General features: G+C 44.8%; 2 protein-coding genes and 1 pseudogene across 10 annotated transcripts in view; all 3 read right to left on the bottom strand.

Annotated features, from left to right (window-relative positions):
* Positions 1-1055, bottom strand: part of STARD9 (StAR related lipid transfer domain containing 9) — a 151846-nt gene extending 150791 nt beyond the window's left edge. For all 4 annotated transcript variants that reach the window (XM_008016888.3, XM_008016887.3, XM_073012084.1 and 1 more), the window contains exon 1: positions 880-1055. In XM_008016888.3, coding sequence (XP_008015079.3) covers positions 880-926 — 47 coding nt within the window. In that variant the 5' untranslated portion in view covers positions 927-1055. The remainder of the gene's footprint in view (positions 1-879) is intronic.
* A 2338-nt stretch (positions 1056-3393) lies between these two features.
* On the bottom strand, positions 3394-6105 carry LOC103245763 (myosin regulatory light chain RLC-A pseudogene; annotated as a pseudogene).
* A 118-nt stretch (positions 6106-6223) lies between these two features.
* HAUS2 (HAUS augmin like complex subunit 2) overlaps positions 6224-13568 on the bottom strand; it is a 20466-nt gene continuing 13121 nt past the window's right edge. For all 6 annotated transcript variants that reach the window (XM_008016892.2, XM_038009885.2, XM_038009883.1 and 3 more), the window contains 2 exons: positions 12126-12234; positions 6224-9433 (listed from right to left, as the gene is read on the bottom strand). In XM_008016892.2, coding sequence (XP_008015083.1) covers positions 9224-9433; positions 12126-12234 — 319 coding nt within the window. In that variant the 3' untranslated portion in view covers positions 6224-9223. The remainder of the gene's footprint in view (positions 9434-12125; positions 12235-13568) is intronic.

The following is a 13568-nucleotide window of genomic DNA, read 5'->3' as shown; positions in this document are numbered from 1 at the left end:
GGTCCCCAAAGGACACTCTGCCAGATTTACCTCCCACCACTCACTCCTCTCCACACCAACCACCCCTTCCCCACCAAAACTTAACCTCTAGTTAGTCCTTCACAGTCTAAGTCCTTTGCTCTTGGCGGTCTTACTACATAGAAGGCTCTTTACACTCTCTCCACCTGTCAACAAACTCTACTTGATCTTTAAAAAACACTTCATCTGGTGACAAAGAGAAAAAAGTTCGTGGCTGCACACTGGATGTCTCAAGGGCTGAGATGAGAGGTGCGGGATCAAAATAAGCCACGAGGAAACGGGCACTGAGGGCTCTGACAGAAGGAAGGGGTTGGAACAACTTCCCCTACTTAACAGTTCCGTCCTGGATTAAGTCAGCTGTCAAACATAGAAAGAAACCGCGACCTGGTGGGCCTCAATTTCCCCCTCACGCCCTCACCTTCTGCTTTCTCCACATCTTCGCAGAGAAACCCATGCGCACCCAGGAACACACAACACTCAGCCTCAGTCCTCATGGGTACACCCAAGCCCCCCAAAGGAGAGAGGAGAATGCTCATCCCTCTCCCAGCCTTTCTCAAAGGCCCAACCCGACGCCGCGAGCCTCGAGCCGCGGTCCCTCGAAACTCCTGCTGGCAGGACGCCAGCGACGCTCACCCAGGGCAGCCCTCCCGCGGCCGTCCGAGAACCGCTATCCCCAGGACACAACGCGAAAGCTCGACTGAGGTCCCGTCCGGACAGGCCTCCGTGGGTTCCGGACCCCGACCCCCCGGGTCACTTTGTCACCGGTTTCCGCGCGCCAGAATCTCTGGAGCGGGAGACGCTGACCTCCAGCTCTTCTCAGCTGCTGCGAAGCCTCAGGCGCCCCCTCCCGCCCAAACTCACCTCTTGCTGAGCGGCCGGACCCGCACGGCGACCCGCACGTTCGCCATCCGTCTGCCACAAACCAAGTCCAGCAAGTCAGCTCCGCGGCAGCATCCCAGGCCCCCGCCCTAAGCCCAGACACAGCCCCAACGCAGCCCCGCCCGCCCCACGCGCCTCTGGGGACGCCCCCGGGCGGACGGGAGCTGCCGCCCAAGCGGGGCGGTGCCTGCCTAGCTTCGGCCAATCCTGAGCCCGGTGGGCGGGAGAACTCCCGGCCCCGCCTCCCCTCAATCCTCCTTAAAGTCTCCCGACTCGCCCCCGCCCAAGCACGCGCAGCAGCCGGAGCAGGCAGGTTCTTTCCGAAACTCGGCCATTCCTTAGCCTCGTGGGCGGGAGGATGCCAGCGCTCGCTCCGCCTCGCTCCACCCGAAGCTTCCCGGGTCGCCCCCGCCCAAGCACGCACTGCAGCCCGAGCCGCGTGGTGCCGGCCTAGCCTTGGCTAGTCGGTGGGCGGGAGGACGCCCGGGCTCGGCCCGCCTTGCTCCGACCCACAGCCTCCTGGGACGCCCCCACCCTTGCGTGCCGCGCCGGGCCCATCAGTGCCAGCCCAGTTTCAGCCAATCCTGAGCCGAGTGGACCGCGAGGACGCAGTGCCAAGTCTGTTCCCGGCTCCGCTTACCCTGAAATAGTTTTTGTTCTTTGACTTGGTGTCCGTGCTATGTAAAGTCAAGTAAATCAGTTAAGTTTTGTTCCAAAAGTTTGTAAAGTAATTTGCTAAATACTTTTATTCTCTGCGTTTGCTTGAACTGTCAATTCTGTGGTTAAATTTTCGAGGCAGGCTGGGTGCGGTGGCTCACACTTGTAATCCCAGCACTTTGGGAGGCTGAGGCCAGATCACCTGAGGTCAGGAGTTCGAGATCAGCCTGACTAACCTGGAGAAACCCCGTTTCTACTGAAAATACAAAAATTAGCCTGGCGTGTTGTCGAGCGCCTGTAATTCCAGCTACTCGGGAGGCTGAGGCAGGAGAATCACTTCAACCCGGGAGGCGGAGGCTGCAGTGAGCCCAGATCAGGCCACTAAACTTCAGCCTGGGCGACAGAATGAAACCCCGTCTAAAAAAAATAAAATAAAATAACAGAAGGCAGTCTCTTACTGGCAAGGTACTTCCTGACATCAGGGACAAAGCAGAGAGGGAACCAATCCAGAAAAAGGATTATTGTCCAGGTCTTCTTGTACAACCGAAAGACAGGTGGCTGGTGTTTATCTTTTCCCTTCAAGGCTTGAGGGTTAGCAGCTGCATAGATGAGGGCAGTGCTGATCATAAACCCAACTGCATTTGCACAAAATATTAGCCTATCCCTTCCTGACTTAAATCCTGGTGCTTGCTTCTCTTCCTTACTGATAAATGTCCTTTGTGACATTTGTTTTTCCGGAATAGGGCACTTGCATATGCACCAAAAACCTGTTCAGGCAGATACCCTTTCTTCTCAATCATTTCCTTAATGGTGTCTAGGAACTCATTTGCTCCCTCTTGGTCAGCAGAAGCTGCTGCTTCTGTTATATTGACATATTGTAAATCAAATCTTTTCAAATTTATCAAACCATCCTTTACTGGCATTTTCAGTAAAGTGGTTTCACCATGTTGACCAGGCTGGTCTCAAACTCCTGACCTCAGGTGATCTGCCCACTCCCAAAATACTGGGATTACAGCTGTGAGTCACTGCGCCCGGCCAAAAGCTGCATTTTCAATATGAGATAAAAAGATATTTCAGGGCCGGGCATGGCGGCTCACGCCTGTAATCCCAGCACTTTGGGAGGCCAAGATAGGAGTATTGCTTGAGCCTAGTAGTTTGAGACCAGCCTAGGCAAAATCGGGAGACCTCATCTCTACAAAAATTAAAAAATAAAAATAAACTATAAAAAAGGTATTTCACAAAAAGCGCAAGGTTTTTGTGCCTGCTGGTGTAGCTGTGGTCATGGTTGCACAATTTTTTAAAATTTTACAATGGGCCGGCCGGACGCAGTGGCTCAAGCCTGTAATCCCAGCACTTTGGGAGGCCGAGTCGGGCGGATCACGAGGTCAGGAGATCGAGACCATCCTGGCTAACCCGGTGAAACCCCGTCTCTACTAAAAAATACAAAAAACTAGCCGGGCGAGGTGGCGGGCGTCTGTAGTCCCAGCTACTCGGGTGGCTGAGGCAGGAGAATGGCGTAAACCGGAGAGGCGGAGCTTGCAGTGAGCTGAGATCCGGCCCCTGCACTCCAGCCTGGGCGACAGAGCGAGACTCCGTCTCAAAAAAAAAAAAAAATTTACAATGGGCCTTACAATGGATTCATTTATCTTGAAATGGTAGGCAACCACAGCTGCAGATCTATAGTACATAACAAGCAATTCAACTTTTTCTTGTAATGTCATGACTTTTCTCTGCTTCTTGAGAGCACTTCCAGCATCACTAGTGGCACTTTGTACTGGTCCCCTGATGTTATTCAAGGCTTATGGTATTGCACTGAATATGGTGAAAACACTCAAGAACCTCAAGAGATCACGTTTTATTGTAATACACAGTTTACTGAAGAGAGGAACTGCTCTGATGATTAGCATCACAGAGTTTTAAGCAGATACTGGCAACACTTACTAAAACAGGAGGCAGTTACAAAATTGCAGTAGTACAGTACTTACTAGTTTATAGAGTTATTTGGGGGAGGCATTTTTATTGGCGATCTCTTTTTCAATACAATTTATGCCCTCATCCCCATTTCCAGTCTGATTATACAAGTGCTAAGTGGCAGAAAGGTCTGGAATAAATACATTAAAAAAAAAAAAAGAGGCAAAACCGTGAAACTAAGTTGCATGCAACAGGTTCTATGAAGGTGGGGGAAGTGTGTGAGAAATAAAACAGAGTAAGACAATGTAATTGGAAGGTTTTAGCTAAAGTTCTTTTCGGTCATCTTTGTCTTTTACTCCATGTTTCTTCACAAGCAAGGATGCTTGTGAACTCAATGTAATTGAAATTCCCCTTTTTGTCAATAGGTGCTTCTCTGTACAACTCATCCACCTCCTCATCTGTAAACTGATCCCCCATGGTTATCAGCAGCTCTCTCAGGTAATCTTCCTGAATGGTGCCTGTTCTTCATCAAAGCAAGCGAAAGCATTTCTGATGACATCTTCAGGATCTGTGCCATTTAACTTCTCACCAAACATGGTGAGGAACATGGTGAAATTAATGGGCCTGGTGCCTCATTCATCATGGCATCAAGGTATGCATCAGTGGGATTCTTCCCTAGAGAAGTAATCTAACATATCATGTAAATCTTCCTTGTTGATGAAACCATCTCTGTTCTGATCAGTCGTGAAGGCCTCTTTGAACTCCTGAATCTGTGACTGGTCAAACACGGTAAACACACTGGATGTCGCGCACTGAGGGCGCTTCTTGGTGGTCTTGGTCTATGCCTTTTTGCTCGACATGATGGTTGTTTAATTCTGGCACCAAACCCCAGAACCGGGGCCACTCTGTGCAAGATGGTGAGCGACAGCGAAGAGCGCGGGTCTGTGGCCAGACAGTGGCAGCTATGGACTTATAATTTAATATTGCATTTTAAATTTGCTTACAGGTACAGTCTATGTTTTCATAAAATTTAACTCTTAATAGATTTGTGTATTTTGGAGTAGTAAATGATAGACCAGTATCTACATATATCTTTTGCATTCAAGATATCTGTAGGCCACACAGTTCATCTATGAACTTTTCTTTTTTTTGTTTTTGAGACAGAGTTTTGCTCTTGTTGCCCAGGCTGGAGTGCAATAGCACCACCTCAGCTCATTGCAACCTCCACCTCCTGGGTTCAAGCAATTCTCCTGCCTCAGCCTCCCAAGTAGCTGGGATTACAGGCATGTGCCACCATTCCCAGCTAATTTTGTAATTTTCCTAGAGACAGGGTTTCTCCATGTTGGTCAGGCTGGTCTCGAACTCCCAACCTAAGGTGATCACCCACCCGCCTTGGCCTCCCAAAGTGCTGGGATTACAGGCATGAGCCACTATGCCTGGCCAGTGAATTTTTCAAGTTGTCACAAAGCTCCAAACAAATTTCCAGTATATTTATTGAAAAAAAAAACAATTGTGGCCCTACACAGTAGCTCACTCCTGTAACCCCAGCACTTTGGGAGGCCAAGGTGCGTGGATCACGAGGTCAAGAAATCGAGACCATCCTGGCCAACATGGTGAAATCCTGTCTCTATTAGCCAGACAAGATGGTGTGCACCTATAATCCCAGCTACTCAGGAAGCTGAGGCAGAATTGCTTGAACCCAGGAGGCAGAGGTTGCAGTGAGCTGAGATCATACTACTGCACTCTAGCCTGGTGACAATGAGAGTCTTATCTCAAAAAAATAAAATAAAATAAAAAATTGCGTATACCTGTGCACTTCAAACTTATGTTGTTCAAGGGTCTAATGCATAATTTTTCAGTAAACTCAATTAGTGGATTCCCCAAATTGTGGGATAAACTTTTTATGTAAATTCATGTGTTTTATAGATATGTGAAGAAATCCCACAATACACTAATTACAGTCTTATTAAAATCTCAACTCTATTATAGATTTTGCATGTCAAGAAATCCTCAGACTATGTTCCTGACTTCACTGAGGGTTTCAGAGGATAAATCAGGGGTCAGACTGGTAAAGTCACATGGAGAAAGAAATAAGAAAAATGCTAGGAAAACCAGGCAGCATCTCAATTACTCCAGAATGGTCTTCACAAACGTATCACTACTATGCTGGTAATAAATTTGCAAATATCACACACCTCTTCTAGTGTAAGTAGAAAACACAGACATTCAGGCTAGGTGCAAGGGGCTCACACCTGTAATCCCAGCACTTTGGGAGGCCAAGATTGCTTGAACCCAGGAGTTCAAGACCAGCCTGGGCAACACGACAAGACCTCATCTCTACAAAAAAATTTAAAAATTAGCTGGGTGTGGTGGGGCGCAGTTGTAGTCCCAGCTACTTGGGAGGCTGAGGTGGGAGGATCCATTGAGCCCAGGAGGTTGAGAGTGCAGTGAGCTGTGATTGTGCCACTGCACTCCGGCCTGGGTGAGAGCAAGACAATCTCAAAAAAAAAAAAAGGCATGCAGAGCTGATTTTTTGTTTTTAGTATCCACACATCTAAAAGTTGAATAATTAAAGAAAAATTAATCAGCACTGATTGACTCTGGAAGAGTATTAAATTAGCTTTTCGCTTTAAAGTGGACCTCAGGCTTAACTTACCTCCAGCTCTTTTGATTCTGATAGCCTGTATGCCTATACTGTATAAGCTAAAGAGTACATCAGTCCTTTCTATCACTTTAAATTCAGACTAGGACTACAAAATTTTAGTTAGAAATTACAGGTTTATTTTTATATTTTGAAAAAGGCATAATAGAAAACAAAAATAAACAACCAGGCATATCAATATTTGTGACATACACACACACACAAAAATGAATATACGAAATAACATCAAGAAAAAGCATGGTATGTTTTGAAACCAACGTGGGGTATGAAGAGATTTTTGATGAAATACAACTAAAGGCTATGCCTATGTAATGTTCGAGATATTACCACTCCTATCCTACTAGTAAAAATTAGCAAAGTAGGCTTTAAAACACGATTCCTGTTGTTTTAGCCAGATTTATTTTGGTAATGATCCTGCTTCCTTATAAACAACTATTTTACTCATCATTGTTGAAGTCTTCTTGTGTTAAGGAGTGCAATGAGGCCAGGCACGGTGGCTAACACCTGTACTCCCAGCACTTTGGGAGGCTGAGGTGGGAGGATCACTTGAGCCTGAGGTCAAGGCTGCAGTGAGCCAAGATCAGGCCATACCACACTCTCAGCACTCTCAACAACCTGGGTGACAGAGTGAGATCCTGTCTTCGAAAAGAAAAGAAAAAAACAAAAAACAAAACTGATGTACATGTCTTATTGCAAAACAGAACCCCAAGTCTAAAAGTAAAATAAGCCAAGGGTAGTTACAATACTGATTAAAAAGAGTATATCCTGAGGCAGTTGTTAGTATATCACTCTCTATTATATGCACAATAACCTCAGATAGGTAAAATATCTGAGCATTTTGCAAGGTAAACCTCCAAAGTTATACCACAATGTGCCCTTTTCTTTGCTGTTTCTTCTTTGCCTCTTTCTACAGCTGCCAGTGAACACTCAGGAACTGCTTTGTGTGCCAGGGTCTCCAAGACTACCTCCAGGTTCCATGATTTGCTAGAATTCACAAGACTCAGCATATCATCACACAGGTATGATTTATTACAGCAAAAGCATATGAAGCAAAACAGCAAAGAGAAGAGGTACAGAGGCAAAGTCTGGGGGAAACCAGGTATAAGTTCCCAGAGTCCCCTAACAGTGGAGTCACACATATGTGTTGTTTCATTCCACCAGCAACTGAATTGTGACAACATGTGAGAAATGTTGTTTACCAGGGAAGCTTGTTAGAGATACAGTGCCCGGGGTTTTTACTGGGGGCTGGTCATGTAGGTACCTTCTACCTACCATGTACCAAAATTCTAGACTCCCAGGAAGAAAGCAGGTGTTCAGCACACACCACATTGTACAAACAGGTTAGTTACCATGAACCACTCTTTTCAGTGAGTGGAGCCCTCCTGTTAAGGTTTAAATATGTCCCCCAAGTTCAAGTGTTGGAAATTTAATTGACATTGTAAAAGTGTTATGAGACCTTTAACAAGTGATTAGGTAAGGAAGGCTTTGCTCTCATTAGTGAATTAGTGCTGCTATCTCGGGAGTGGGCTCATGATAAAAGGCTAAGTTTAGACCCATATATCTTTCTCATGCTCACTTGCCATATGACGCCTTCTGCCATGGCAAGACCCTCGCTAGATGCTGGCGCCATGTTCTTGGACTGCCTAGCCTCCACACCCATCAACCAAATAAACTTCTATTCGTTATAAAATAGTTTGTGTAATTCTGTTATGACAGCAGAACAGACCAAGACACCTGATATCTAAGTTCCCAGATGCAACAGCCAAGGACGAACCTTATCATCAGGCCTTTCAAAGGATAAGTCAGGCTGGCTATGTTACTCTTTTCTGCATACTTAGTGACATTCCCATAGGAATAATCACCACAGACATTTTCAGATTCAAGAAGACTCTTCTAATTCAGAAACACCTTTTTTTTCCGAAGACAGAGTCTTGCTCTGTTGCCCAGGCTGGAGTGTGGTGGCACGATCTGGGTGCACTGCAACCTCTGTCTCCTGGGCTCAAGTGATTCTCCTGCCTCAGCCTCCTGAGTAGCTGGGATTACAGGCGCATGCCACCATGCCTGGCGAATTTTTGTTTTTTTTTTTTTGGAGACAAGAGTCTTACTTTGTCGCCCAGGCTGGAGTGCAGTGGCACAATCTCGGCTTATTGTAACCTCTGCCTCCTGGGTTCAAGCGATTCTTCTGCCTCAGCCTCCCAAGTGGCTGGGATTACAGGCATCCACCACCATGCCTGGCTAATTTTTTATATTTCTACTAGAGACGGGGTTTCACCATGTTGTCCAGGCTGGTCTCAAACTCCTGACCTCAAGTGATCCACCCACCTGGGTTGGCCTCCCAAAGTGCTGAGATTATAGGCGTGAGCCACTGCGCCCAGCCTAATTTTTGTATTTTTTGTAGAGACAGTTGTTTCGCCATGGTGGCCAGGCTGGTCTTGAACTCCTGACCTCATGATCCGCCCACCTGGGCCTCCCAAAGTACAGGCATGAGCCACCGTGCTTGGCCAGAAACACACTTTTTTTTGGGAAACGTGTGGTCCAGGCTGTAGCACAGTGGTGTGATCATGGCTCATTGCAACCATGACCTCCCAGGCTTAGGTGATCCTCTTACCTCAGCCTCCTGAATAGCTGGGACTACAGGCATGCACTACCATGGTCGGCTAATTTTTTGTATATTTTGTAGATACGGGCTTTCACCATGTTACCCAGGCTGGTCTTGAACTCCTGGGTTTAAGCGATCTGCCCACCTCAGCCTCCCTAAGTGTTAGGACTACAGGTGTGAGCCACCACACCAGACCATAAACACACATTTTTTAAAAAAGAGAATTTTCTGCCTGAGAAATGGTTAATTCACTTATGTTAATAAATTGTCATGGCTATTTTTTATCTTCTCTAGTTTTACTGAAAGGTAGAATAAAAATATACGAAAAACAAAGGAAAAGTCAGTTTGGTCTTAATGAACCTGAGATCTTGATACTCCAACATAAAGCAGGTTCATTCAGTATTACTAGCAGCAAAGACTATTAATACCCATGTTACAGTCAACTAGAAATAGACTTCATATGACTACACATAATTAAGCAAAAATAAAGTTGATGACTACTTGGCATTAGTAGTTTGGACATGAACTTTAGAAGTAAAAGGTAAAGGAGGCATTGTAATATCATGTTTATAAAGATAACTTTCTTCAGCTAATATTTTGGGGATACAAGACGAAACTTCATTTTGTTGTTTACGCCACTTGAGTATATTCTCTGCCAGTTCTTCTGTCTCAGTCACCAATATATCCATCTTTGCTAAAGCCTGGTTCTGTAACATTTGAAAAGGGAAACAGGAGAAATTATGTCTCTTATTAATTCATTATATCACGAATAATTGATACCAAAGGTTAACACCTGATCTTTTTCCAGCCCCTTACTTCAAAAGTTCCTTAAAACTATGCCTTCCCACTTTATAGTACCAACCTACTCTTTATGAGTTCACCTCTTTTGTCTTCAATAATCACTCAATTTATATTGAGTGATATAAATTGATGACCCTCAATTTATATTGAGTGATATAAATTGATGACCCTCAATTTATATTGCTAAACCTAACCCCGTTCCTAAAATTCAGGCCCATATTTAAGACTATTGGTAATCTCTATCTGGATGTACCTTCAATATCTCAAACTCAGTTTAACTACAGTTCAACAGTGATTGACCATTTACTACATGTGCAAGATGTGTCAAAAAACAAACTAACTTCTTTAACCCACACTTGATCCTATTCACCTTCAAGTCACCCAGACTAGAAACTTCATTATCTTTGATGTGTCCCTTGTCTAATTCATAGCCAAGTTCTAAAAATTTGACCTCCAAAATCTAAAAAAATTATCTTCTGTATTTCTGCGCTTTACATCTTTTATCTGAATGACTGTAAATTAGTCTCCAGGTTTTTCTGCCTTTGGTTTCTCTGCCTAGTCTTCTAACCCAGAGCTGATCAAACTTTTTTTTTTGAGACGGGGTCTCTTTCTGTTGCTAGGCTGGAGTGCAGTGTCGCGATCTCGGCTCACTGCAACCTGCCTCCCAGGTTCAAGCGATTCTCTTGCCTCGGCCCCTCGAGTAGCTGGGACTACAGGTGTGCGCCACCACACCATGTTAATTTTTGTATTTTTAGTAGAGATGGGGTTTCACCATGTTGGCCAGGATGGTCTCGATCTCCTGACCTTGTGATTTGCCCGCCTCAGCCTCCCAAAGTGCTGGGATTACAGGCGTGAGCCACTGCGCCTGGCCTGAGCTGATCGAACTTTAATGTGCACAGGAATCACCTGAGGAACTTGTTAAAACATAAGATTCTGATTCTGAAGGTCTAGGGTGCATGATGTCTGTAGTTTTGTATTTAAAACAAGCTTCCAAGTGATGCTGATACTCTCTGCCCATACTTAGGAGTAGCAAGGCTCAGTCTGCTCTATCCAATATTTTCTCCATGATTAAGGCACAGTTCTAATCAAGTCACTCCTCTGCACCCTTCACTAAAAAAAGAAAACACACACACACACAGACACACACACATACACACACACATATTCAATGGCTCCCCAGTACTCAGACAGTAAAGTCTAAGATTCTTAGTCTGGTTTTTAAGGCACTGCATAAACTAACCCTAAGCTAATCTCCTCAATACCTTTAGGCACCAGCCAAAGTGGAGTATCACTTTTCCCCCATACTTAAATTTCACCTATTCCTTAAGATTCAGCTTACTTTGGCAAGCGCAGTGGCTCAGGCTTTTAATCCCAACACTTTGGGAGGCCGAGGTAGGTGGATCACCTGAGGTCAGGAGTTGGAGACCAGCCTGGTCGACATGGCGAAACCCCATCTCTACTAAAAATACAAACTATTAGCAGGGCGTGGTGGTGGGCGCCTGTAATCCCAGCTACTTGGGAGGCTGAGGCAGGAGAATCGCTTGAACCCAAGAGGCGGAGGTTGCAGTGAGCCGAGATTATGCCATTGCACTCCAGCCTGGGTAACAAGAGTGAAACTCCATCTCAGAAAAAAAAAAAAAAAGATTCGGCTTACTGCTAACACCTAAATAAATCTTTATTGAAGCCGGACGTGGTGGCTCATGCCTGTGATCTCAGCACTTTGAGAGGCTGAGCCAGGTGCTCACTTGAGCTTAGGAGTTCAAGACCAGCCTAGGCAACATAGTGAGAACTCGTCTCTATTTAAAAAACAAAACAAAAACTTAATTGAAGTCTTCCTACCCCTATCCTACTCAGAATCCTCCTAGACTGGAAGTAATTCCTCCCTTTTCTATGCTCAATAGATGGCATCTCTTTATAATTCTCTGCTGCATCGATTATGCAAATACAATCCTATAAAGTAGAAAATACATATTTTATAGCTATCTCACCAAACATTGAGAATTTGAAGGCAGGGTTTGGTCATATCTATCTTTCACAATACATGTAGCATAGCCACAGCACAATGAAGGCAACACATGTTTATTAAATGTTGGAATAAAAGAATTTAAAATGGCTTCTAAAGAAAAATGATATGAAAAAGAAAATGTTAAATCCAAGGTCTAAATAAATAAACACTTCTTTTTTTTTTTTTTTTTTTTGGGAAATGGAGTCTTGCTCTGTTGCCTAGGATGGAGTGCAGTGGCACAATCTCGGCTCACTACAACCTCTGCCTCCCAGTTTCAAGCAATTCTCCTGCCTCAGCCTCCTGGGTAGCTGGAATTACAGGTGCGCACCACCATGCCCAGCTAATTTTTGTATTTTCAGTAGAGATGGAGTTTCACCATGTTGGCCAGGCTTGTCTCCAACTCCTGACTTCAAGTAATCCAACTGCCACGGCCTCCCAAAGTGCAGGCGTGAGCCACCTGCCTGGCCAAGAAAACACTTCTTGATTTAAAAAATAACTAGCTCGTAATATTAGCTATTAAAAAGCTAAACTGGGAGAGCATACCTCTAAGATTCTAGTATAAAATAACTAAAGATAGTTATATTAATACTCACCATTTTCTTTAGATTTGCAGCTAAATGAGGTATATTTCTAATTGTTTCAAGGTGGGTTTCTAATCTCTCAATGAAAGTCACAGCCAATTCCAGCAAATGTACCATATATCTGAAAGAGAAAGAAAAAAGTCAACCATTTTTTTTTTTTTTTGAGACAGAGTCTCGCTCTGTCACCCAGGCTGGAGTGCAGTGGCCGGATCTCAGCTCACTGCAAGCTCCACCTCCCAGGTTCACGCCATTCTCCTGCCTCAGCCTCCCGAGTAGCTGGGACTACAGGCGCCCGCCACCTCGCCCGGCTAGTTTTGTGTATTTTTTAGTAGAGATGGGGTTTCACCGTGTTAGCCAGGATGGTCTCGATCTCCTGACCTCATGATCCGCCCGTCTCGGCCTCCCAAAGTGCTGGGATTACAGGCTTGAGCCACTGTGCCCGGCCTAACCATTTTCTAAAGTTTAATTGTTTTGCATTCTTTTTCTTTTTCTTTAATCAGGACTTTTAATTTGAGATAAGAATTACAATCAGCCTAGAGAGCCAATAACAACCTTCCTGCATTCATAGAAATATTAGTGATTAAAAAAAGGTCCTTCTCTTTCACTTTAAGCAACCTGTCATCCAATAAAAAAATGGAAAGAGATAACAGTAATCATATCTGGAATCCAACTTAATGTTAAAGAAACCTCAATGTTAATCATAATCATTTTCTCATGTAAGTAAAGGAATTTCCCTAGATAAAAAAAATCCCATTCTGTTTCCTTTTTCTTTTTTTTTGAGATGGAGTCTCACTATGTCACCAGGCTGGAGTGCAGTGGCACAATCTCGGCTCACTGCAACCTCCGCCTCCTGGGTTCAAGCAATTCTCCTGCCTCAGCCTCCTGAGTAGCTGGGATTAGAGGCACATGCCACCATGCCCCGCTAATTTTTGTATTTTTAGCAAAGACAGGGTTCATTATGTTGGCCAGGATGGTCTCAATCTCCTGACCTCATGATCCACCTGCCTCGGCCTCCCAAAGTGCTGGGATTACAGACATGAGTCACCTCGCCTGGCCCCATTTATTTCTTTTTGAGACAGAGTCTCATTCTATTGCCCAGGCTGGAATGTAGTGGCACAATCTCGGCTCACTGTAACCTCCGCCTCCTGGGTTCAAGTGATTCTTGTGCCTCAGCCTCCTGAGTAGCTGAGATTACAGGCTTGCACCACTACACTCAGTTACTTTTTGTATTTTTAGTAGAGACAGGGTTTTGTCATGTTGGCCAGGCTGGTCTCAAAGTCCTGGCCTCAAGTGATCCACCTATCTTGGCCTCCCAAATTATTAGGATTACAGGCGTGAGCTATGACGCCCGGCCTCATTCCATTTCAACCTACTCATTCTCTGTGAAGAATGAAGACAATAAGGATAAATGTACTTCATTGAAATAGCCTACATAGAAAGCTACTTTGAATCTCT

Source organism: Chlorocebus sabaeus, chromosome 26 (assembly GCF_047675955.1).
Source record: "Chlorocebus sabaeus isolate Y175 chromosome 26, mChlSab1.0.hap1, whole genome shotgun sequence".
Lineage (NCBI taxonomy): Eukaryota > Metazoa > Chordata > Mammalia > Primates > Cercopithecidae > Chlorocebus > Chlorocebus sabaeus.
This window is presented reverse-complemented; position numbering and strand designations above follow the sequence as displayed.